The sequence below is a fragment of the Oreochromis niloticus genome, linkage group LG22 (genome assembly GCF_001858045.2).
Source record: "Oreochromis niloticus isolate F11D_XX linkage group LG22, O_niloticus_UMD_NMBU, whole genome shotgun sequence".
Lineage (NCBI taxonomy): Eukaryota > Metazoa > Chordata > Actinopteri > Cichliformes > Cichlidae > Oreochromis > Oreochromis niloticus.
In genome coordinates, this window is record NC_031985.2 from 6,975,798 (window position 1) to 7,003,415 (window position 27,618).

A 27,618-nucleotide genomic window follows, 5' to 3' on the forward strand; every position below is an offset into this window, starting at 1 on the left:
CCACAGATACAGCTAACTTCCCAGAAGTGAGTACCCAAGCTTAGAGGTACAGCTCCTGCTCTGTTACACATGTCCTAGATGTTTTCTCTATTCTTTCATCCTTCACCCAATAACTTGTTGTCTTAGTGACCATGAGAGCAACCGTGGCTGAGATACCTGACGATGTTTTTGTCTCACATGGTACCGATGACCCACCTTATCATAGTACTTAGTGTCCCTTTACTTTGAAACTTCTACACTGTCACCATTTCTAACAAAACACTGTGTAGACATCTAAATTCTTAAGCTCTTATTCACTATAATACTTAACACATGGAAAAATCCGATTTGAGCTGACCTCGTTGTTCTCTTTCCCCCCTCCCCTCACCCCTGTAGTAAAAGCTATTTTCTTACAATTGATACATACTTACCATAATTCACTTCATTTTGCATAATTTCAACAGGATTCCTTATTTTAAACAAAAATACATTGTTTTCCTCCATCATTCTATTCTTTATACTCACATACGAGTTTAAGGTGACATCTGCACAGAAAGAGTGCAGATGTGACGTTGTGCAGTACACACACAGAGAACGTCTGGGTTGAAAGGTTATTAGAATTATTTATTTGTAGTGATTATTTTCTTGTTTGACTTTATTAATTCTTGATTATATTTTGATTACATTTCTGATGTGATTAGAGCAGAAATAACTATCAGCAAAAGCACTTACATATAACTCTGTCACTCTGTGCTACATTACACCCCCAAAGGCTGGATTTCAGGCCTTTTCCTTAATTTCTGACTGTATCAGGGCTCAGGAATCTCATTCTTCTTTACATTATTTTACCGAATGTTATTTTAACACATTCAAAATAACCTACAAAATGAAAAAGATTCTTAAAAAACGGTGTGAACGAACACCATATTCATGTGTCTACTCATTTTTTCTCAATCAACGACACATCCACCAAGGAACACGTCTGACCAGCATTCTCCCCCACCACCTGATCATCAGCGCTTTGGGGTCCTTAGGGACTAGAAAAGCGCTATATAAATACAGACCATTTACCATACACCATACAAACTATATATACATTATATCATTAATAGCTATAGCAGTGCTATAGTAAATATGATATGATAAAATATTAAAATGCATTTTACCTGAGTTATTACAAGTTAACTTGAATTTAAAACAATAACAAAGGGAAAAAAGATTTTGTGTAAAAAGTCATGTTTACATAAAAGAAAACTGAAATAGAAAATCTTCTCGGTTCTTGTTTGTTCACAGTGTTAACTGGAGGTGCTAACACTGTGTAGACTCCTCTGTCTGTCTGTGTCTTTTGGAGAGTTCTATCGTGTTCTGAGGAGCTGTTACATCCAAAAGTCCAAATAATAATAACAATAAAGTTAACAATAAATAAAATTAGCACAATATTAATCAAATAATTTAAATCCAGAGTGAGAATACCAGATTAAAGGGGGGATAGTGTACTTACAGGAGGTAGGGCATCTGCCTAAAATAAATTAAATAAATCAATAAAATTCATTTTGGACAGTTTTAAATGTCTAACAATCAAACTTTCTCTTATAAAGAAGTAACAATGTTTAACATGTAGACTATTATATTGCAGCGATAATAAAACTAAGCATTTATGTCTCTACTGACTGATCGATAAACTTTAAATCCCTTACCTTCTTTCACTTTGTGAATGGCAATGACAGTGACAGCAATGATGATGACAACAAGAACAACCACTGCAGCAATGATGAGGATTTCTGCTCAGTGAAAACAAACAAGATAAAATGTACTGATAAATAAGATGGAATAAAACTGCATCCACTTATTGAAAATATTTTTTTGACAATTTAAGTTGTTTGATCATGAAGCCACACAGTCAACCTGATCAAAATTTTTTTAAATTGGTCCCTTTCGAGGTCACCACAGTGGATCATCTGCCTCCTCCTCAGCCTGTACCTAACATCCTCCTCTGCTATCGTCTCCAAACCAAACATTGTAGCAGGTCTCACTGCTGCACTGGCCTTTGCTTTGAAATTATTGACCCCAAGTACTTTACTACATCTGCTCCTTGCATCACAGCTTCACTGTCTGCACTGTCTTGAACCAACTTTCTCTAGAATTCCTTTTTTCCTTCTAACTAATATCCAAATCTGTGGGCCGTACACACTGACAACATTGAGCATTACCTCTTTGATTTCCAGCTTCAAACTCATGATCCTGTCTGAGACTCTCTTCAGCTCCAGAACACTCTTCACATGCTCTTCTTTCCAGATTACTCAGTTTCTCTTCCCAAATGCACCATGGTAGAACAGTTTGAATAAACCTGGCATTGCTTCCCTTACTTGTTCACTTTACACAAAGTACCTACATTCTCTGTTATATCAGCCAGCTCTCTCCCATAATCTCTATATTTAAAATCCCTACTCATGATGATGATGGTGATTCCATGCATTCTTTAGTGTGAATACTTTGTTGATAACATATGTCACATATCGGATTTAAATATGACTTTTTAACGCATTTACATGAGTTGTTTTTCACCCAACAAAATGCTTCTAAATGGGCCACAAATAAACAACCAAGGCTTTCATAGACTGCAGATGCTGAATTTGAAACATAGAAGTACTAAACTAATTTCAGCTTGATGGTTTTCTTAAGAATATTAACATCAGTTTTGTCAAAGTGCTGGAAAAAAATTATTCTTTTAGGATCTCCATCAGTAATTCCCACAGTAACAGCAACTCTTCTTGGGATCCGATAAAACATTTAAGCATAACATTAAACACAATCCACAATAACAGCAAACAAAATAACTCAAATCTGTTTGTCTTACTTTGATCATGTCTAAATTTGTTTTTTCGCCAGTTGACGGTTTTATTCAGGTTGGTAATGATGCTGTCCTCAGCGTTAGAAAACTGAAACACACACTCATATCGTTTCCACTCCTCAGGTGTGACTGATGAAACATTCAGGCCAACACTCATCTGGAAGGTCCCATCATTGTTGGGCAGGATCTCTCCAGGATCCACACCCTCATGGATCTCCACTCCATCTTTCCTCCAGAACATCATGGCCCTTTGAGGGTAGAAACCTGTAGCGTGGCAGCTGACTGGAGAGGAGGGAGTCTTCTGGAGGAGAGAAATGGAAGGAAAAACTGGAGAGAGGGAATGTGGGAAAGAGAAGGTGTGAGAAGCAAAGCAGTATACATCAAAGAAGAAGTAAATGTAGTACACTTGTTTGATGAAAAATGTTAATCAATATAAACTGTAATAATAATAAAAAAGTAATAATTTAAAATGGAACAAGCAATTTGAGCAAAAGTTTCACTTTTTGTCCCTCTGTTTTTTGTGCACAGGTACCTTGCCTAACTGTGAGTGCGAGATCTGTACATATTGGATGCCTGGAAACCCTTCCTCCCTTGATCCCCTCAATTCCACTAGCACTCTTTGTACTTAGTTTTGACCACTGTAAATAAACACACTAAAGTGAAATCTTCCAAGTCTGTGTCCGGGTCCATCGGTCCATTAGCCTTGACACTGATGACTGTGGGACTATTTCATGTTATTTAGATTTTGTTTTATTTGTTTGCACACATATGTGTGTATATGCATACATATATATGAAGGTATGTGTGTATATGGGTATACATGAACTCAAGGTAGTGACTGAAAGAGTATTATAGTGGGTACAAATGGTGGATGTTCACACCCAAGGGGGGAGGAGTTTAGTATGTATGGGGTTAGAGTAGACCTGCTACTCCCTGGTTTAGACTGCTGCCCCCATAACCTGGACCGGAATAAGAGGCAGAAAATGAATCGGCGGATTTATTTTGATAATTTGTTTTCTTTGTGTGTCATTTACTTCCCAGTTTTCACCACTAGTTTTCATTATGATCTGCATAAAAAAACACGTTAACACACGTTGTCGTTTTTTTTTTTAAGATCATTAATAGAAAGATAACAAAGCAGGGAATAAACACACTCATGTGATTCTACCTTTTCTCAGCAGGGTGCTGTTCCCATTTTTCAAATATTTCTTCAGCCAATCAGGACAAGTCTCAGTGAGGAAGATTGTTTCTGCTGAGTTTCCATTAGCATTCCAGTCCTGTTCGATAATGTCAGCTTCTGGTTTCAGTGCAATCCATTGCATCATTTTAAGATCAAATTCAAGAAGGTTTTCTGCATCATAACCATACTGTATCACACCATTCACCTCTCCAGTGTTTTCATCCCATTCACACCCTTCTATCATCTGTAAAGTGTTGACAGCTGAAAAGTGAATTAGAAATTAATTAAAATGAATAATATTAATACTGTGGCGAGCTCAGACAAGGAGGAGACAGAGGTATCGTTTGGTCTTGCTTCCCGTGAGCTAGCCAGGGAGCACAGCCGTTTATTAGCATAGGCAGACGAGCATACAACGCTAACACCACCGCTCGGCGCAGCCACAACAACAACACACAGGGTGCTCTCTCACCCCGGGAAACACACAGACGCAAAGAGAGAGTGTCACCTGTAACCATGGCAACGTAACAACAAAACATGACTGTCAAAACAAAACCCCGAACAGCCCTGGCCCGCTACATAGCCCCCACCTAAGGGGTCAGTCGTCCCCGACAACCCCATTACCCAACACAAAGTCCTGCAAATGTCCATGTGTCTTCCTTCGGCGCGCAGGCCGATCTCGACCAGCAGGGGAAGAGTCACTTGGATGAGAACCTGGGGTGCCACCAGCATCCCCTGCCCCGCCGGCTGCTGGAGCGGGCGGGCGGTATGGTGAGAGCCTGTCCTGGTGCAACACCGCCACGCGCCCTGGGCCCGGCATGCGGATCCGGTACACCACTTCTGTTAGCCGCCCCACGACTTCCGCCGGCCCTTGCCAGTGACCGCACAGCCTGGGGGACACCCCTCTCTTGCGAACCGGGCAGTACACCCAAACCTTGTCGCCAGGCATGAAAGCTCCCCCTCGGCACCTGGTGTCACAGGCTCTTTTCTGTCGTACTCCGGCGCTGACCTGGGCCTGGCGGGTGTAGTCATGGACCATTCGTGGCCGCTCCCTCAGCCTCCTGTAGCAGTCCCTGCCCACCGACACGCGCCGGTTCCCTGCCTCGGGGACGGGGAAAGGCCCTAGGACGTCTCCTCCCAATCTCTCCATCGGGGCCCCCACCCAATGCTGCTGCAGGGGGGCAGTGGGGCGTTGAGTGGGGCCCTTCCGTGCCGTACAGGTGTCACAGCAGTGCACATGAAGTTCCACATCCCGTCGACAACCAGGCCAGTAGAACTGTCCCCTGAGACGGCGGAGAGTTTTAGCATTCCCATAGTGGCTGGCCCCCACCGAGCCGTGGACAAGCTCGAGCACCTGCGACCGCAGCGACTGAGGCACCAACAGCTGCGGGAGATCCTTGCCCTGTTCGGGGGCCCGCCATCTCCGGTACAGGAGACCGTCGTGGGTCTCCAGATTGTTGTACTGGGAGTAGTAGGCCTTCACTTCGGGCCCCTGTCCTGACACCCCTGTCCAGCCTGGGCGTCGTGCTGCCTCCAGCCAGGCCCCCACCTGAACCAACGTCGCATCAGCCTCCTGCTCCTGCTTCAGCTGCTGCATGGTCAACGAGAGCCATCCCCCTCCGCCGGCTGTGGCCCAAGCAGTAGCCACGCCCCGTGCCTCCTGGGCCTGCTCTCCCTGCCGTTTCACGAGGGGCAGCTGGCGTGGGCGCAGACAGATGGGTTGAGCAGAGCCGGTGTCGATGGTGTGCTGAACCAGCCGCGTCTGCCTGCAGTCTCTGGTTCCCTGCTTTTGACCGCACTGGAGGGCCAGAGTCTCTGTACCAAGAGTGATAGCCAGCTTTGCGGTGTCAACGCAGGCCCCCCAGCGGGTCAGCAGATCAAGGCCGATGATGCACTGGTCTTGGATGTCAGCAAGCCAGAAGTCGTGCACCAGCTCCAGATCCTTCACTCGGATCCGCAACGGTTTCTTCCCCCACATGTCAGTTCTCTCCCCCGTTACTGTCATCAGCTGGGTGTCGGTGGGTGATCAACCCATCACAACCGGCCCGGATGTTCCAGGAAACACACCAGGTCGTATTAGGGAAATGGTGGACCCCGTGTCCACCAGGGCCTGGCAGGGCTGGTCCTCAACACAGCAGCTCAGGTAGAGTGCCTTGAGGTGCCCAACTAGGCCCGCCACCGTGCATCGTTCTTGGAGGGGGGCAGGAAGCTGGAGCGGTGGTCCCCACACTGTACCGCTCCCCCTCTCATCCCCCTGAGGCCACATAGTTCTGGCCTTCAGGGCGGGCGGCAGGCAGTCGCGCGCCACGTGGCCAGGCTCATCGCACCGGTAGCAGCGGTCGGTCAGTCGACGGAGACGCCTCCAGGGCACCGAGGGCTGCAGCTGGCATATCCCCGCGACCTCCCCCTCACTGTCACAGTCTGCAGCTCTGATTTGAGGGTAGTTTGTGGGGCGCAACTGCTGGTCAGGTCGCGAGGTGAGCACAAGCTCGGCCCTTTCAGCCTCAAGGAGCGCCTCCCGGAGAGTCTGAGGCATGGCCCGGTGGACGTGTTGGCGTAGTCGCTCTGGGAAAAGTCCTCGCAGGAATGCATGCAGGCTAAGCTCCTCATGGGCTGCTGCTGGGAACTCTGGGTAGCCACGACGAGCATACAGCAACACATCCGCTGCAAAGGTGCCCAGGCTCTCCCCCGGCCTACGGCTCCGGTTGGTCAGCTGCTCCCTGCTCTGATCAGTGGAGTGCCGCTGCCCAAATCGCCTCTCGAGTGCTATGGTGAGGGCCTGGAGCTCATGCTGCTCTGACGGCGCTAGGTCAAGGAGTACCTGTAGTGCATCTCCTTCCAATGCTAGCGCTAGGTGTGTAGCAGCCTTTTCGTCGCTCCAGCCATTATGCCTCGCGGCTAACCGTACTCTAGCGGGGTTAGCCCGTTGTATTTCGGTACCTTAGCTGGCGTTGCAGGCATCACTGCTCGCTGTTGGGGGCCCGGCGTGTCGGTCGACAGAGGCAGCCCATGAAGCACTGTCCCAGCGGCGGTCGCGATGGGCCGCTGCGGGACCCGTCGGGGACTTACATGGCCGCTCACTTGCTCTCTCTTCAATCGCCCACTTCCCAAGCAGCGAATGGTCTCCTCGACGGCTTGCTCCAGCCTCTGAGTGTCTCTCTCCATTCCGGCGAGGGTGAGCTATCCCACTTCTGACACCAATGTGGCGAGCTCAGACAAGGAGGAGACAGAGGTATCGTTTGGTCTTGCTTCCCGTGAGCTAGCCAGGGAGCACAGCCGTTTATTAGCATAGGCAGACGAGCATACAACGCTAACACCACCACTCGGCGCAGCCACAACAACAACACACAGGGCGCTCTCTCACCCCGGGAAACACACAGACGCAGAGAGAGAGCGTCACCTGTAACCATGGCAACGTAACAACAAAACATGACTGTCAAAACAAAACCCCGAACAGCCCTGGCCCACTACAATACTGTGAGGTACTGCTATTCTATCTTTGTTGTGTTCTTCCTATGATTTAACTCTGATTTGACAACATTATATTAGAAAACAGGTGTAATTCAAGATTAAAAGAAAAAGATGAAGGACAAGAAGAAAAAAAACAATTCAACCATATAAAAGACATCTAGGGTATCCGTAAGAACCAGAAAAAAAAAATACAGGCACTTTAAAGGCACTAATAATTAATGCAATTAATGTAAGACAACTATTTAGAACAATGTGTACATGTATTATTTTGTCTCCAAAAGGTTGATTCTGTTCATCTGAATGTAGCATTTTCAGTGGGAGAAACGTTTCATCACTCATCCAAGTGACTTCTTCAGTCTCAGCTGACTGCAGGTTTCCCCAATCTTATAAACAGTACATTTGCATAATGACTGAAATTAGCACCACTGAATAAACAATGAACTGGGACGTCAGTTCCTTCATCATGATTATGCAAATTCTCATGATCATTGATCAACAACCACTGATCAATGGCCATGAGTACCATTCACAGAGAGTTGGGGAATGGCTGCAATCACAGCACTGTAAGATGGCGCAAGATGTACCCCTTGCCCCCCTCCACGATTCAGAGATGGTCTTTCCCTTTTCACTAAATGGCCTCCTTGACTCCGCGCTCAAACCAGCATTCCTCCCTGAGCAGGATGGTAAATGGTAAATAGTATTTAATAGTATTTGTATAGCGCTTTTCTAGTCCCTAAGGACCCCAAAGAGCTTTACACAACCAGTCATCCACACACACTGCTGATGGCAAGCTACATTGTAGCCACAGCCACCCTGGGGCGCACTGACAGAGGCGAGGCTGCCACCTGGCGCCACCAGGCCATCTGACCACCACCAGTAGGCAGCGGGTGAAGTATCTTGCCCAAGGACACAACGACCGAGACTGCCCAAGCTGGGGCTCGAACCGGCAACCTTCCGATTACAACGCGAACTCCCAACTCTTGAGCCACGATGTGCACATCCTCATCATTGAAAAGGTGTCCACTGCCCTGTAGGTGTAAATAGACTGCACAGTCCTGGCCTGACAAGGTAGCTCTTCTGTGTTGATGAACAGATGTCCAGATGAACAGAATCAACTTTTGGAGATTTACTTACCTGGATGATTGCGAATGCAACAAGATATTCTTTTGTCATGTTCACAAAAGAAGCAAGTTCACATTAGTAAGATTTCTGGTCACAATCAAGATGCACAAAATTACAATTTAAAATCTATAACTAGAGACTAACAACATGATGTGACATAAAGTATAAGAGAAAATACTACACCTTCACTTTGGCTGGCCAGCTGCTGCCATTTTGAAATCCACTTTCTGAAGAGGTATGGCAGTATCGCAAAGCAAAGTTCATTGTACGAATCCAACTGAGCCTTGTCATTATTTAATGTTTGTTGGACCCAGTCTTGTCTTGTTTCCAATACCTTTTTGCTGCTGTCACAGTAACCAAACTCAGTGTGTTTAACCTCTGCAACTGCCATAAACTCTGGGATGTTTCGGACTTCAGAGGATTCAGTAACAAAATACACCAGTGAGTGTTTCACTGTGGGAAACAAACAATGATAACATGGTACATTAAATAAGAAAAAAATACAGACATTATTAGAAATACGAGTCATTCATTTTGATTCAGCTTTAACTTTTTTAAATGTAAGCTGCATTCTTTATATAAGTAACTGCAGGACACTGATTATAAATGCTGTTAGATAGAATTCTTTGAGAATAAATATTTATGATCAAAAGAAGAAATGCAATTTCACCAGCTGTTCATTATCCTGGTCCTATTCACATTTTCCCCCCTAACTGTGGGTGTTTTATCTCATCCATATGGTGGCAGTGTAATTAATCATTTCAGAAAAAAATCCTGACAGACAGAAACACACGCATAAATAAATAAATAACTCAACTTGGAATAAATATTCTACTAAAAATAAAGTACTACTAAAAATAGTTCCTTTTAGGGACCAAATCTATATACTCACAGTGGGGTTTTTTTTAGAGGCAATGAGTTTGCATATTTCTTTTTAGTTCTAAGAACTACTTAGGTTTTACAGTTCACTTTACATTATTTACAATACTATATTGCTATATTCTTTAACATTTTCAGTAAAGCTACTGAAAATGACCGGACAGAGTCTTTGGTTTTGTTAAACTGTGATTGATCAAGGATCATCTGTTCAAGTGAAATATGTATCAGTAACTGAAAAAAACATTAAGCTAACATTCATATCTTGGACTGTGGGAGGAGTACACTATTAGGGGCAGCACAAACAGGCAGTTTGATGCCTATAATGTCAAATGCCTTGTAAAAATTAATAATGTAATAGCATGATAATATTTTTTTCATCCTCCTATAAGCATGAATTACATATTTGTATACATATGCAATGGCAGCTGCAGAGATGAAGAATTATCATAGTCAAGAGTTACTTGGTATTTTTTCTTGCTTTTCCCTTTAATGCTGATGGACATGATAACGAGATGCCAGTGCTGTTAAGGGGAAATTCCAGGTTCATATTTGCTTCCTCTTTCATTACTTAAAGAGCCACCCCTGGTGACCATCGCCCGATTCTCCTGTCTCATGAAAACCAGGACCGTCACAGGTGACCCCCTTGCACCCCTGCCCACCACCTGTCCCACACCCCCAGACTCACAAACAACTTCTTCCCCTGGGCTATTCAGACTATTAACGAACAAAACCTTTACTACTTAAGTAAGCTTTACTTAGTTTTTAGAGGCAACAGGTTTGCATATTTCTTTTTAGTTCTGAGAACTACTTAGCTTTTACAGTGCACTTTACATGATTTAAAATACTATATTGCTATATTCTTTAACATTTTCACTAAAGCTTCTGCAAAACACTTTTGAGACAGAGTCTTTGGATTTGCTAAACTGCAAATGATGAAGAATCATCTGTTCAACTGAAATATGTATCAGGAAACTATTTCACCTGTATTAAAAGCATTCTGCCTAAATCTTTGGAAAACATCTCTAGGAGTGTAAATAAAACATGTTTAAAATATATGCTTTTTATACTATATACCAACCCTTTTCCACTACATTACTTATGATGAACAGTGCAGAAGAGTTGTAGTGCAAATCAAATTCCATTGTTAATCACTGGCTGATAATACATGCATTTGTGTTGTCCTATTTTTTAATCCTTATTATTTCAGAAAATCGGAGCTAAAATGGTTTGGCTCTTCCATTAAAATAAAGCAAAAGTAAAACCACTGCTCGAGGTCAGATTATATTTCTGTTAGAGCTTGAATGTTTGAAGGCGTTTCTTACTTGCACCTAAACCATGGCAGAAAAGAAGCAATAAAAATAAGGTCATCTTTTCTTTATCTTTAATGTTAACTATTGTTGTTCTAACATGTGAAAACATTTTTAGGGTTGGTAGTACTTAGTTTAAATACTTATCTATTGTTGCATCTGTTCCTGCTTTCACCCACTGAAGCATGAAGTGCTTCACTTGCCTGCTTGCCAGTACCTGCCTATGTCCAATACAATGTGCCAAATTCTTTGTCTTTAACACACAGAACCTGACAAACAAACTCGAATGTAACAAGTTCAGAGTGAATCCCAGCATGTATGTATTGTAGCTTTCATTTGCTGTCATCGTGTAATCTGGGATGTTTGCTACATTAGTAGATATTGTGATTTAAACCTTCATTGAGTGCAGAATAAATATCATTTATACAACTGTTTGACTAGTTCTGATGTCAGAGTGCAAGTGAGATTTTTTTTTTTGTTAAGTTGTGCTAAATCATATACATGTCAAAGTTAGCATACTTCACTAAAAAATAATTTGCTCCAGTAAAATGATTGTGGATCATGATCTTACCTGCAGAAGCAATGTGACAGCTAAGGAGCAACAGCATTAGCTTCATCGTCATATTTAGAAAGATAGAGTTGAAGTGAAGACCTGAGAGGAGAGTCGTGTGGTTTTACAAGTTTGTTAAGGTTTGTTTCCTGGTGCAAGTTTAGTTCACATTATCAGTATATGAGGTGTGCTTAAACTCAGCTGACACTCAGCATACTTGAACAAGGGTTTAACTAATACTATTATTATCATTATTATTAAAAAGGCATTTCTGTTGTGTCCCAAAAAACAATATAAGTAAAGTAAAGTCAAGTCAAATTTTATTTATATAGCACCTTTCAAGATAAAATCACAAAGTGCTTGACAGAGGCAGAAAACAGACATTAATATCTCAAACAAAACAAAATCAACCAAAAGCAAGTTTAAACAGATACGTTTTTAACTGCTTTTTAAAAGACATGACTGAGTCCACAGATCTCAAACTCAAAGGGAGCAAGTTCCAGAGTCTGGGAGCCACTGATACAAACGCTCTGTCACCTGTTGTTTTTAACCTTATATGCTGGACAACCAGCAACCCCTGGTCACAAGACCTCAGGGACCTGCTGGGGTGATAAGGAAGAAGAAGATCACTTATGTAAGTTGGAGCTACACCGTGCAGGGCCCTATAAGTCATGATTATGATCTTAAAATGGAAACTGAACTTGACAGGGAGCCAATGCAGTTGAATCAGCAGGGGAGTGGCATGGGAGTATTTGTGATGCTTTATTACAATAGTCTAAGCGAGATGAAACAAAAGCATGAATAATCATTTCCAGTTCGGAACGTGACACAATGGGACTCAGCTTAGCGATATTTCTTAAATGGTAAAAACAAGAGCGAACCAAAGATTTAACGTGTGTGTCCAGCGTCAGAGCTGGGTCAAATGTAACACCAAGGTTCCTAATGGAGGATTTAATATAAGAAGCAAGAGGGCCTAGATTTTTAACCACGAGGGGAACAAATTTCTCAGGAGCAAAGACAATGACTTCCGTTTTATCAGCAGTTAGTTGAAGGTAATTACCAGCCATCCAATCTCTAATGGAATCTAAGCAGGACTGCAAGATTTGGAGCTTAGAAACATCAGGTGGCCTAAAAGAGATATATAGCTGAATATCATCTGCATAACAATGATATGAAATATCAAAGAAAGAGTTAAGAAGTTGCAGAAGAGGGAGTAAATACAACAAAAACAGTAATGGTCCCAAAACAGAGCCCTGAGGCACCCCATACGCAAGAGAGCTGACGGAGGATCTGAACTTAGAAGTAGCCACAGAGAAAGACCAATTTGACAAATAGGATTTAAACCATTCCAATGCGGTACCCGATACACCCACCCAGTGGTTTAATCTATCTAACAAAATAAGATGATCAACAGTGTCAAAAGCAGAGGTCAGATCCAGCAACATCAAAACAGTGCACTCTCCAGCATCATAATTCATCAAAATATCATTAGACACTCTAAGAAGTGCAGTTTCGGTAGAGTGAGCCTTACGAAAGCCAGATTGAAATTCATCAAGAACGTTGTGTTCATCTAGAAAAACCGTGAGTTGCTTGGCCACAACCTTTTCTAAAATCTTGGCAATAAAAGGCAATTTTGAGATGGGTCTGTAACTGGAAAGCAAAGAAGGATCAAGTTTAGGTTTTGGGTGGGTGAATGACAGCACTTTAACAGTAAACAGGGACCTGACCAGAGAGTAGAGATGCATTAATAATTTTAAGAACACTAGGACCAATAGACTCAAAAACATTTTTAAACGAAGACCCAGATAAAATATCAAGGGGGCAAGAGGATGATCTAATTGAAGTAACCAGCTTCAACAAATCAGGTAAAGACACTGGTGAAAATCTTTCAAATATGACAGGCTTAAGTAAAATCAGAACAGGCAAATGGTACATGGAGGGAGAGATGTTGCTCCTTACATTGCTAACCTTTTCAACAAAGAAGGAAAGAAAATTTTCACAGTCTTCATTCGAAGAAATAGGGACAGCAGCAGAAGCCGGAGCAACAATATCGCTAATTGTGTCAAATAAAACCTTAGGGTTACCTCTGCTCCTAGAGACTAGGTTTGAAAAATAAGCAGCCCTTGCATTACGAATTGAAGCGTTAAAAGAAACTAAAAGGTCTTTTAAATGAAAGAGATGCATTTATCTATTTAAAATATTTAATTTAAGTCAGTGTTACCTGTTTCTGCCCGTTTCCTGGAAAATAAAGATCCTAATAATATTAATAAATCTGTCAAGTTCCTTACAGGTAATGCCGGTGTTTCGTAGGGGTAACATAAGTAAGTAAAGTAAGTAACATATTTTTTATATACATCTTTCTAGACAAAAGATAACAAAGTGTTTCAAAAACAGATAACAAGGTATAAAACAAAAAAAGACAAAGTTAATGAAATGTAATTCTAAAAAGATGTGTTTTTAGTTGTTTCTTGAAAGAGACTACTGAGCCCACAGATCTTAAGCTCAGTGGGAGAGAGTTCCACAGTCTGGGGGCCACAGTGGCAAAAGCTCTGTGTCCCTTAGTTCTCAGCCTTGTATGCTGTATGACAAGTAGACCCTGATCACATGACCTCGGGGACCTGCTAAGGACATAGTGCTGTAAAAGTTCAAGCTGGTGCTTGTCCATGAAGAGCTCTAAAAGTCAGAATCAAATCCCTATATACATGTCAAAGTTAGCATACTTTACTAAAAAATAATTTGCTCCAATAAAATGATTGTAGATCATGATCTTACCTGCAGAAGCAATGTGACAGCAAAGTTGGGCTAAATCCCTTTGTTAAGGTTTGTTTCCTGGTGCAAGTCTAATTTACATTCTCAGTATATGAGGTGTGTTTAACCTCAGCTGACACTCAGCATACTTGAACAATTATTATTAATTATTAATAATTACATTGTTTTATTAAAAAAAGCATTTCTGTTATGTCTAAAAAAACAATATAAGCATTTATCTATTTAAAAGTTTTAATTTAGATCAGTGTTACCTGTTCCGGCCTTCTTCCTGGAAAATCAAGATGCATTTTCTGATGCATGCATGCAACATGCATGCATTATTAGCAGAGAATGATGTAAGATATTCTCCTAATAATATTTAAAAATATATCAGTTTTCCTTACAGTTTATGCCATTTAAGATTGCCAGTGTTTCGTAGGGCTAACATAGCAAAACAGACAACCATTCACTATCACACTCACAAGTACAGCCAATTAAGGATCACTAAACGTTGTCAGAATTAAACTAACATTCATATCTTTGACTGTGGGAGGACTACACTATTGAGGGCAGCACAAACAGGCACTGTGATACCCACAATATCAATTGTCTTATAAAACGTAATAATGTAATAGCATGATAATATTTTTTTAATCCTCCTATAAGCATGAATTACATATTTGTGTGCATATGCAGTGGCAGCTGCATAGATGAAGAATTATCATAGCCAAGAGTTACTTGGTATTTTTTCTTGCTTTTCCCTTTAATGCTGATGGACATGATAACGAGATGCCAGTGCTGTTAAGGGGAAATTCCAGGTTCATCTTTGCTTCCTTTTTCATTACTTAAAGAGCCACCCCTGGTGACCATCGCCTGATTCTCCTGTCTCATGAAAACCAGGACCATCACAGGTGACCCCTTTGCACCCTGCCCATCACCTGTTTGACTCACTACTCTCTGGTCAGCGCCTCAGGTCAATCAGGTCTCATGCCTCCAGACTCACAAAGAGCTTCTTCCCCTGGGCTATTCGGACACTTAACAAACACTTTTCCTGCATGTATATTCTATTCTGTTCTGTTCTATTCTATTACCCAATACATTTTTCTAGCTGATCACAAAACTTGTAGGGTAAAGATAAGAACTTGTTTTAAATATTTTTACAGTACCATGAACACATTTTTATTTATTCAGTTAGCCACTGATTAAAATCTAAAAGTGTCCTTTGTCTAGGTGTCTGTTGTATTGTAAAACTACAGTTGGAAAAACTCTCAAAAATGGAGAGACATAAGAGATGTTAGTTTTAATATCTTGGGAGCAGTAATAATAAGTTTCTGCTAGCACTCACTGGGGAATTCTCAGCTTCTTTTATACAAACAAAGTAAAACGACACAAAGGATGTGTGTAGCATATCTTGCATTTCACCCTGGGAAAGATGTGCAGGGGTAGTATCGCTCTAATTTAGTGTTGGCTCTCTCTGCAGTATCACTTCATCTTATAACACAAAGTTTTTTTGTTTTTTTTTGTGTAGCTTCTCTGTGTAGTCAATCTAATGAAAAACTTATTTAATAGTGCAATCTTTATGTCATTTATCTAAAGCACAGACTGTTGATTCACTTGCTAATTATATTTACAATATTCACTCACTGTGTCTTTAGGCTTAGCTCGTAGCTGACTCGCTAGCAGCATGGCCTCCTCACCATCCCTCCTGCATTTCCTTCTTATTGAATAGAATAGAATAGAATAAACCTCTATTATCCCACGATGAGAAATTTCGGTGTTACAGAGCTCTTACAGCACGGGAAAATAAAATATGAAAGGAAGACACAAGGTGGTCCTATAAACATAAGCAACCGAAGTTCATATATACTGGTAACAATGTACAGAATATGTATAGAAAAAATTGAAAAATTGTTCGGAGATACGTATGAAATGTACAGGGTTATGTATAAAATTTACAGAGCTATTTATAAAATGTACAGTAAACAAACAAGCTGGTGAGTAAGATGACCAAAAGAATGTTAAGCTGCATTTTAGAGTCTGACAGCTGCTGGTAAGAATGACCTGCGGCAGCGCTCCTTCCTACACTGTGGGTGTAAAAGTCCACTGCTGAACGAGCTGCTCAGTGCTTGTACAGTCTCATGCAGGGGGTGGGAGGTGTTGTCCATGATGGATGTTAGCTTAGACAACATCCTCTCCTCCCCAACCTGCTCGATGGACTTCAGCGGACAGTCCAGGACAGAGCTGGCCCTCCTGACCAGTTTGTCCCTCTCTGCCATTCCACCACTCCAGCAGACCACAGCATAGAAAATAGCAGACGCCACCACAGTGTCGTAAAATGTCCTTAGGAGTGTCCTGTTCACCCCAAAAGATCTCAGCCGCCGTAGCAGGTGGAGACGACTTGTGTCAGATGTTTGGTTATTCCTTGGCTTCCAGTAACACTGTGAGGAATCATGTTTGACCAGGATACATCCTTCAATGCACATATTAAACAAATATGTAAGACTGTTTTCTTCCATTTCCACAATATCTCTAAAATTAGAAATATCCTGTCTCAGAGTGACGCTGAAAAACTAGTTCATGAATTTATTACTTCTAGGCTGGACTACTGTAATTCATTATTATCAGGATGTCCCAAAACCTCCCTGAAAAGGCTTCAGTTAATCCAAAATGCTGCACAAGAGTCCTGACAGGGACTAGAAAGAGAGAGCAGATTTCTTATATTGGCTTCCCTTCATTGGCTTCCTGTTAAATCCAGAATTGAATTCAAAATCCTGCTCCTCACATACAAGGTCTTAAATAATCAAAAGGCTATGTGAGTGAAGTTGCCCTCCCCCCATCTTCTTCAAATCTAACAAAATTGATGCCAAACGTTTGTGCTGGTTTGTGCTGCAAAAAGTTTTGTTTGTGCTGCTTTTGTTTTAAAGATATCAATAAAAGTTTCTAGAGGTCATCTAAGGTCAACTAGCCCCTTTCTTTCCTGTGAAAAGGTTGTGAAACATAAACCAGTATTGGATATTTTTTTTAATCATGATCACACTCTTTAAAAGCAAAAGGTAAAAGTAAACTTATAATAGGTAAGATAAACTATGCATGCTATCTGAGAAAAAAACTTTATTTGGAAAATACAAAACTATCAGAATATTGTAGGCACACCTCCTATTAGAAAAACTACATACATGGAACTGTCGAGTTTTTTGGTTTTTGTTAATGTGGGGGGCTGGTTGACCTTGGATGACCTCTAAAAACTTTTATTAATAATACAAAAGCAGCACAAACAAAACTTTTTGCAGCACAAACAGGCAAAAACGTTTGACGTCAATTGTGTTTGATTTGAAGAAGGTGGAGAGGCCAACTTCACTCAGGTAAAAAACAAAACAAAAAAAAAACCTATATAATAATTATATATCTATATCCTCAGGAGGCTTGGATTCATCAGAATGAGACTGCAGGTATTTGCGTACATCCTTCTCAGCATCAAATTTCATTTCAAATGCTATCCCATGGCAAGGGATACATTTGTTTATGAGGATCATGTGGGAAAGTTGTGGCAGTCACTGTGAATGCTGTAAACATCGACACTTGTATGGAGTGCTGCAGGCCAGCTGCTCTGTCCCTGCCAGAGAAAAAGATAAATGGGTGAAACACTGATCAGAGGGCTCATTTTTACCCAATTTTAATTGCTTGGACATTGTGTAAAATATATATAACATCATAATGCAAAGACTTACAAATCTCACAAGGCTGTATTTTATTCACAATAGAACCTTTGAACATATCAAATGTTCAAACTGAGATATTTTACTGTTTCATTAAAACGTATGTTAATATTAATTTTGTATTTGCTGGCAGCAACACATCTCAGTAAAACTGTCTTGAAAGAAGACATGCAAACTCCACAGAGAAAGACTGATGGTGGATTTGAACTCAGGACCTTCTTGCTGTGAGGACACAGTGCGAACATCATGCTACTGTGCTGCACCACACCCAAGTAGCATATGAAAACCAGTAGTAATATCTTGCGCATCCACCAAGCGGTGCAGTGCTAATGGAAGTTGTATTTTTTATGATCAATCGTCCACCTGGGCCTTTCTATCTGAATTCTAAGACTTTTTATCTGATTTAATTCTCAGCATACCATGCACATGGCATTTTTAAACCAGTATTAAATAAAATTTAGAACACATTCACTAATATAAGTCAATTTACACTTGCATTTGATATGTTAAACCAATTCCCTTGTATTATAATTGCTGATAGCTGCTGATATTTGTGATATTAATAATTTCAAGCAGTGAAGACGGAAGAAGAGATGTTAATTAAATATTTAATTAACTGAATTAATTGAAAGTTCCAGAGGACCAGCAACAGCTGGAGCCCTGGGAGAAATGAGTGATCGTCTCCAAGGACAGCTCTAACCCGGACAGTGAAACTGAACATGCGGTCAAGAATCACGAAATATCGCCTGAATGGTGGGATCGAGGGTTTGGAGAACATCGATGAGATGTCATCTGAACTTCAGATTATTTGTGTAACCCTGGTTTTCAGGGTAGCATGAGTGAGATGTCTCATCATGGGATGCACCTCCCTGCATATTTCTCAGAAGCATGGATTGCAATGAATGTCACTGACACATTTAGCGGAGGCAGCAATGCTGTATTCAAAGACACATGCTTTAAATCAGCCTCCTGTAGAGGTTCAAATGGTCCAGCATCACTCCATACGGCTCCATACACGCAACAGGGGGTCTATGGGGCAGGGGGGCCCTTGCAACACACTTTGGAACATGGCAGGTGAACAGGGAACATCCAACTTCTCCTCCAGTCAAACAAGAGGGGGCTGTCAGGCCGAGCACTTCCTCTTACTGACCTACTGAATGACGGAACTGATGTTTAAATCAGGTCCTTCCGTGGCCGGCCAGCCCTGTTCTCCTGCCTGAGTGTGGGTACTGGGGCTTCATCCATTTTAGAATCCTGAACTTAGTGAGAGGCAGGGTGACCTGCTGCTCAAAGGTCTGTTGTGAGGAAAGAGGAGGTGTTGGTTCAGTTTTCTGGGAGAGGCAAAGCCTCATCCTCTCTCTTCCTTGCCCCACATTTCTGCTGCATGAAGCCAAAGCAGTCCTGAAAACTCCGTCATGCATGTTCGACATATCCAAAATGTCCTCCTTCTCACTGCTCACAGAAATTAGAGGCCATCTTCATCCAATGCAAAGCCTTATACCAACCTTGTGAGCTAACTGTAGCCATACTTATCAATGTTTATATTCCTTCCGATGCTAAAGCCAGCTCAGCACTCAGCCACCTCCAACTTCTTATCTGTAAACAGCAGAGAGAGCACCCAGGGGGCGTCCATATTGTTGCGGGGGACTTTAGGCACTGTGGTGGATTTTTGTTTGATATGTATAACTATGTAACTATATACACTATATCTCTATGCGCACTGAACATATATATTTTAACTTTCATGTAGAGTCTTAGGCACAAGTAGAGCTGGGCGATAGAACGATAACGATATGTATTGCGAAATAACTTTTTCTCGATAGAAAAATTAAACTATTGCGATAGGCCTCATCTCTCTTGCGCTCTTAAAAAAAAAAAAAAGAACAGCCAATCCAAATTAAGTAGCGCAGAGCCGAACCAATCACAGCCGCAGCGTCACGTCACGTGACTTGTTATGTACAGCACAAGTGCCAAGGCGCACGTGTGTATTTGTTTGGGAAGCAGCCAGCCGGGCTGCCCGGGTAATGGAGGAAATGAGTGTGCCGACTAGAGAAAAATCAACCGAGAGCGTGAGCGAAGGTTATCGAAGAGATAACAGATGATGGTTCCAATGCCGGAGAGATTGTCGAACGGAAGGGCCACAGAAGTTTCGTAGTGTGAAGGTATTTCAGCTATTTCAAGTCTGACAAAAAACAGAGTAGCGCGCACTGTAAATTGTGCTGAAAGCAAGTCTGGAAATACAATAAAGCGGTGCATGCTCAATCTCTGACTGAAAGCGCTAATTCGTCATTCGGCTTTTGTCAGACTAAAGTAACTGTTAAAACTGTTTGAAAAGCTAAGCTATACAACAAGGAGAGATTGAGAATTTCCTTTTAGTTCTCAGTTTATTTGATATTGACAAAAGTTAGTCAATTTTGTCTGTTCTTCTGTAAAACGACCTAAGATTTATTTTTAGAATTAATATTTTGTTTCTAAGTGGAATTGACAATTTAGTAGTCTGTTTTGTTTGTTCTATTTTGAAACTTAAACGCTTTAGCGGCTGCCCTTTGTGTAGTTTGCAATATTTGCCTTTATTTATCTGAAACTGAAGTCTCATGTTCCTTAAGTACATCTACCCTGTTGAACTTATTATGGGAAATAAATATTTAAATCAAAACAAGCTGCTGATTATTTCAAATATAGTTATTTGGCTTATATCGTGATATATATCGTTATTGCCTGAAATGAAAAAAACATATCGTGATATGAAAAAATCTTATATCGCCCAGCTCTAGGCACAAGACATTTTTGCTTCACCGAGGTTTATTAAGTTGGTACATTAAGAGGGCAGTTAATGTAGGGGGAGAGTTCTCTTGAATAATTTACTGAATAATTAATTAATTTAACGTCTTTAACGCAGCACAACCAAAACAGTAACATTGTAATAGACATCCTGAACACATCACGATAAAATATCATACAAAATACACACACACACACACACACACACACACACACACACACACACACACACACTTTGAACCCAAACTGAAGTGTTTATTATATGTTATAAGATTGTGCCACTTGCTGTATAAGATTTAATAATTAGGCTTAATGTCTGACCTTTGACCGTGTCATGACCTATTGTGATAAGCCAGAGCAAGGGGTACTCAGAGTCCTGACTGGCCTTTGGCCAAGACCTTGGCCGCTACCTGACCCCAGCAGCCGTGCTGGGTGCGTGGGAAAGTTACCCAGCAGCAGGGGGCGGGGATACTGGTCCCTATATTAGGGGACCAGAGGACGCCCTCAGGGCTCTTTTCCTCCTGCTGCTGCTACCTGTCCGTCTCTGTGTTGCTCTGCTGTCTGTTTTGATTTGTGACATTTAGTGTGGAGTGTATACTTAGTGTGTTGTTTTGTCTTGTGTAGTTGTTCTGTTGTGTAGTCGTTTTGTTTTGTGTGTCAGTGAGGGCACTAATGAATGTCACAAAGGCACATTTGCAACGTAAACACTGTCACTAAGTAGAAAACCAGCGGAGTGATACACCTGCTGTTGTCAGGCCTGCAGGTTTGTCCCTGTGCTGTTCTCCTGTCTTTTGGTGGACAAACTTTTTTTTACTGGCACACATCATTTGTGGGGCATCTTATTGCGAAACCTGATTGTTCTCTCATTTTAGTTTTAGTAATATTTTTAAATGGTTGCATAAAATGAAAAAAAAATACAGGTGTATTGGCTGCATTTTTAGATAAATAGTTGTGTATGTTTACAAAATGTACAATTTATATTTGCATTTCAAGTTATAAAAATTTATTCAACATGTCTGTGGTTTTATTTACAGTAAAAAATACTACTAGGATTTTAAGTTCTTTGTGTGATTTCAGATCAGTAATACTAATGCAGTATGTCAGTGAAAAAACCAACTAAATTCAGTTGAGCTGAAAAGAATGATACCAAACAAGGCAAAGGGAAAAAAAATAAAATGAAACAATCTGAGGGTGAAATACAAATGTAAACTCAAAAGGAGTCAAAAATGGCCGGTTGTATTTCAGACCTCAGTGGGTTAATCCAACAAATCATGAAAAATTAGGTTTACATTTTTGTTCATGACAGTGCAGATTTCTGACATTTTGTGTAATTTAAGCTGTAACAATGTGATTGTTTTCTAACTTAATTTAGACCTGTGTTTGTAAATGAACCGCCCCATGTTGCGTAGCTTTCTGGATTTTATACTTATTGGGCTAGATATTTATTTATTATACAGGCTATACAGTACATAGCATCAAAACTCACAAGTTTTATGTAACTAAAGTGTTTAATTTTGATGGCTACAGAGAATAATTAAGTTATAGAAAATTTTTATATGAAAAATGTGTATACTTACTGCATTTGAATCATTTTAACCATATGTAACCACCTACATATGTGTTTGGGGGGGGGCTTTGATTTTGCCACCCCATTTGATTTCTTTGCCACCCTCATGCCACCCTAAGAAAATTTCTCTAGATCCGCCCCTGCACTTGCCACCCCATGCCACCCTTCTAGATCTGCCTCTGGCTTACATATTAATCTAAACCAAAAGTAAAAATAGGTGCTAAGGGTCAAATGGGAGTATTGTTACATCTGAAGATTTAACATTTTGCTTACCTGCAAATAAATCACGACAGAAGAGAAGCCAAACAAAACAACCTTGATTTTTTTTTCTTTATCCTTAGAGATGCGGACTAAACACATAAATATGGTAGACTGTCACAGGCTGGGTCTCTGACCCAGTGTTTTAAATTTTATTTTGTATTGTTGAGATTCTCATGTTAGGTTTGTGATTATAGTTTGTGTGTTATTATTATTTAGGTTTTAGTTGAGGATAAGCTCAGCCATTTGTTATCATCTGTCTCCTTGTTTTTTTGTTTGGTTTCTTGTCTTGTCTGTCATGTGTTTCAGGTCTGGTAAGCTGGTGTTGTCATGTCTAAGTCTCCATGTTTCCTGTTTTATTTTGAAGAGGTCTTGTTTTCTGTGTTCATTGTTTTAGTTTCACTTTCTCCTGTGGTGTCATCATGTTAATTTGTGTCAGCTGTTTCCCCATGTGTTTCTCTTCTCATCATCACCTCCTGTGTATTTAGTCTGTGTGTTTCCATTCGTTCCTCGTCAGGTCATCTGTATCTTTCCCCGCCATAGAAATCCTATTTAACTCATAGTCATCATAGTTAGTCTATAGCAGTCTAGTCACAGTGTCATAGTTATTTCATAGTTTTCTTTGTTAAGTCACTTCTCAGTCTAGTTGTTGTTCAAGTTTGTTTCTCGCTTTGATTTACGTTTCAGCCCGAAATAAAGGCTCGCCTTTTGTTAGAATTAATTCCGTCTCCTCACCTGTGTCCGCACCTGGGTCCTCCACACCCACTCCACACGCTACGAAACAGTACTTCATATATTTGTCCTTAGAGCATTTACTCCTGGTTTCTTAAGAGGTTAGTTCTCCCTCAGTGTTCCATCCCCTTGAGTCAGTCCTCCTGTATTAATGTTCATTCATCACATGTCTGTGTTTCCCCAGTAAGTTTTCTCACTTCCTGTTGTTTTGAGAGTTAATGTTCCTTTTGCTTTTCTTTGGACTTTCTTCTTTTTTCTCCTCTTCTGTTGTGTTGAAGAAGCAGCTGATCATGCATATCCACACCGTAGACTACGCCACTATCTTCCTCCTCCAGCACATGAACTGAACCGCCAAGCAGGCAAACTAACAACTCATAGTAGTGTGGAATTATAGGGATTATTTTACATAACCATCATCTTATCATTGCAGTAATTATCATTTCATCAAAGTGTTTATTGAAGTTGCTGGCATTATGTTATAATTTGTATTATAGGGGTTATCATAATCAAATATTAACATGTTTATTACAGGTGCAGTTATAACTACTTTAAAATGATTGAGTTAAACATATATATATATATCATAACTCATATGCTGAGTATATTGTTACAGTAAAAAATAGTGGCTGAGTGAAGGCCTGAATGTATTCAGCTTCTTGTTGCATTTGAGTCTGCCTAGCAACAGGTGACGCAGAGAGGAGGACAAGTCCATGGGGACCCCATCGCCTTATTTGGAGAAGATGCCAGAAAGGGGAACTCCTGTCTCTGCAGTTATCTCTTAGAATAGATCACTGTCTGTAGAAGAGGCAAATAATGTTCTTAAGATGCAAATTATGTGCTTGTAAACGCAAGAGGGGGCGTCATAATACCCTGATGTTATAAAAGCAATCTGAAGTGTATTTTTGGTTGGGGATTTACAACTGAGGTTTTACAGTTTACATCTCCCCACGCTGCGTGTATTCATTAAAATCAATTGTTTGATTGACCTTTTCTGGACCATGATTGTTTTACTCTCGTCCTCAATTTCGGACCCTTAACATTTGGTGCATTGGCCGGTGGTTGAGGGGGAGAGAGACACTTGGAGATTGAGACTGAGAGGGTCCGAGGTGATCGAACGAGCAGACACGAGTCAGTGGTCGAAGTGAGTGGACATAAGCCGGCTTATTCAAAGGTAAGGCACTACCTGTTGAATTATTTCCAAAATGTGCCAGATTGGACATGAGAAATTAAAGTCTACTTACTGAAATTACTGCTAAATGTCTGTTTTGATTTTGGTGAAAATCTCATGAGAAGTTGAAGTTGAAGTAATGATAAGTTATAAGTAAAAGTGAGTTACAGTTTCACTAAAGGTACCGGGTTAAAGTCCCAAAGGAAAAGGAAAAAGAGTTAAAGTGACTTAGAGTGTCACGTAGAAAGTAGGGAATTTGGTCATTTTGTGGGTTAGAGTCCCCTATGTCCACAAGGATAGGTCTGCCTAAATCTTACTTCTGTTTGGGAGTGCAGATTGTGGGTTCAAATTAATTTAAATTTTTCGAGAACGACAGCGGCGTCTGTTAAGAAGCGCACAGCCCGGACGTTGCGATCCCTCCTCAATGTGGACGCACATTGTTGACCTATTGGTAAATAGGATTAGCTCGGTTTGGCTTGACCGTGGGGTACAGGGCATCCTGAGATAAGCTAGTGGTTGGACCACTTTACCGTTTGGAACGGTATCTGCGCTTTTTTGGCCAGTAGAAACCCGGTTTCGGGCGTGAAACCTTAACTCAAAATTTCGAGAAAGCCTTGGCTGTGAGAGGCCAAAAATAGAGCTTCAGGCAAAGTTTGGGTTGGTTAACGCTTTTAAATTCAGTTAGGGCACTAGCAATCGGGCCACCGTCGGGGACGGGAGAATGGCTAAATTGGTCGCAAAAAACTCAGGGAGTTTTCCGCTGGGCGGTTATTATTAAATTTGTCGAAATTCGTAGGTTTTAATAGTCCTGATAATACTGCAGTTGTAATTATAAAGGCGTCTCTGTAAAAAAGTGTGTCAGAGGAGTCTGTGAGTCAGGCTGGTATTATTTTTAGACTGTGTGTGTGTGTGTGAAAATGCAAATAAGGCAGCTGCAAGGTCCCTAGAGTTTTAGGAAGTTTAGATAGAGACTGTTACACCTTGCTGAATGTGTCAGGAATAGAAATATTGTCCTGCTATTAGTTGCTGCTATTTTATAATCATCATTAACATTTCATGTTAATAGGGATGTTGCATTCAGATGCACTCAGATGTTCAAAATATATTGGTATTATATTAGTCTTTATTACAGGTTCAGTTATAATCAGTTGAATCTATAATTTAAAGGTTTCTGAATGTTTTATATTCTTACACATAGTCTTCAGTGGGGGAGAAGCTGATTGCAGGCTGACAGGAAACGGTGTGCTTTTGCAAAAGTGAAACCAAAACCAGAGTCTGGGTTTGTATAATGAGTTTATACATTTTACATAGAAGTTAAGATCATCACAACACAGGATGGCCTTAGCCTGGTTGCCTACGTGAGGTCAACTAAGGTTCAGAAAGCAGATGCACACTCTGTGCACGCGCAGAGACATACACACACACACTGTTAGGGTGTAGGTGAGAGTTGACTGATGAAGCAGTAGATGCACGATGCGAGAGCTGAGCTGGCTTACGGGAAACCACCGGGGAGAAGATGGAAGCCAGTGTACTTTTAATTGTGCCTTAAGCTGTCAAATAGAACATTTGTGGTTTTGAAGCTGATGTATGTGATGACGCAATGAGGGGGCGTCACTAAATATACTCTGATGCATATAAAACTGTATTTTGATGTTAGGAGGATGAGATTGTGGGGCTGTCTGCTTACGGAGTCCGCTCATTCTCCCACGCGTGTCATTTCATTAAAATCATCGTCTTTACCCTTTGGACCAGTGTGGTTACTTGCATTCCTCCTGTGTTTCCTTCCCTATATTTTTGAACCTTAACATTTGGGGGCTTCGTCCGAGGGGGGAAGTGAGACAGGATGGAGAAAGGTCCGAGGCGTCAGGCGCTCAGGCATTGGTCAGTGGTCAAAGTGAGTGACAAGCCGGCATATAACAAAAAGGTAGGCACCACCTGTTGATCTTATGAACCAAAGTGTGTCAAATTGGGCTGTGTAAATTGAAAGTCTACTCACTGAAACTACTGGTAGATGTCTGCTTTGATTTTGGTGAAAAGTTGAAGGTTGAAGTAATGATAATGATAAGGAAGTATAAGTGACAGTACTGAGTAATGAGAATAAAGGAATGAAAAGAGAATTAAAGCAGTTGGACTGCGAAGTGAACTTTTAGAATGATAGGGAATTTGGTCATTGTGTGGGTTCAAGTCCCATTGGTTATGCAACCCTTAAGAACTTTCTCGGAGGTGACGCTCCCTGCTGGATAGAGAAATTTATCCTTCACCTAGCGATGACTAGGGATAGTTTCGGGCAACATTCGAGGAGGACTCGGGAATCTCCAAAACTGTTGAGGGTTGTCCTTAATCTTAATCCTGTTTTGGGTGTAGATTGTTGTTTCAAATTATTCTAAAATTACTTGAGGACGAGGAGTCTGGGACCCTTAAGAAGCGCATTTTCTCCTTGGTAACGCTTGCGCTAAGACAGGACGCTGATCTTAGACCTACTAGGACAGTAGGGATAGTACCGTCGACAGCGGGAGAGAACTTGGGAACCTCTGAAATTGCTAGGAGTTAGAGTCTCCTATTTGCGCTTTTTTGGCTACGATAAATTTGGTTAGGGCATTAGCAATCGGGCCACCGTCAGGGACGGAATACTGGCTAAAATTGGTCGCAAAAAAGTCAGGGACTTTTATCGGTTGGACCGTTATGGATAAATTTGTCGAAATTTGTAGGAGCGACAAGGCCTAAAAAAATCTGTGCAGTTGTAATTAATAAGACGTCTGTAATATAAAATATGAGATCTATGAGTAAGATCAGTCTCTGTGTCAGTCATGCACAGCCGGATGTGCACTGATGGTGTGTGTAAATGCAAATGAGCAGCAGTGACGCGCAGAGAGGGTGGTTTCAGTTTTCGAGAGGACTGAGCTTTTTGCTAAATGCCTGTATATAAGAAGTTGGTTTTGATTATTATGAGAGTGTAAATACAGTGTGAATATATTAGTGTGGATGTATAGTAAATGACTGAATTTTGATAGATGTATATTTCGTGAGCCATAAAGGTTGGTGTGTTTTATTTTCAGTTATGTGTGTGTGGGGAGAAGCTGCGAGACGATGAGAGGTTTCAGTTTTCTTTTTCTTTTTTCTTTTGACTTGCTCTTTCTGATCATGGAAGGCATGTCCAAAATACTCGTATGAAAGCGTATTTTGCGTGATTTTAACTGTGTGAAGGCTGTCAGTATTTGATTTGAGTGACTCTGCATGATTTGTCTGAGTGAGTGGAAAATGGCAGTTTGAGAGAGAAAAGGCAGTGTGTGAGACGATTACTGAATGACTAAA

General features: G+C 41.1%; 1 protein-coding gene across 1 annotated transcript; it reads right to left on the reverse strand.

The window, feature by feature from the left end:
- On the reverse strand, positions 1 to 11,426 carry LOC100711353 (major histocompatibility complex class I-related gene protein-like). Its single transcript, XM_019350699.2, has 7 exons — positions 11,358 to 11,426; positions 8,784 to 9,053; positions 3,999 to 4,271; positions 2,837 to 3,157; positions 1,677 to 1,760; positions 1,481 to 1,498; positions 1 to 1,352 (listed from the first exon to the last, which is right to left on the reverse strand). Exons 1-7 carry the CDS (start codon positions 11,407 to 11,409, stop codon positions 1,288 to 1,290), a joined length of 1,083 nt encoding a protein of 360 aa, XP_019206244.1. The 5' UTR covers positions 11,410 to 11,426; the 3' UTR covers positions 1 to 1,287.
- Positions 11,427 to 27,618: the final 16,192 nt, after the last annotated feature.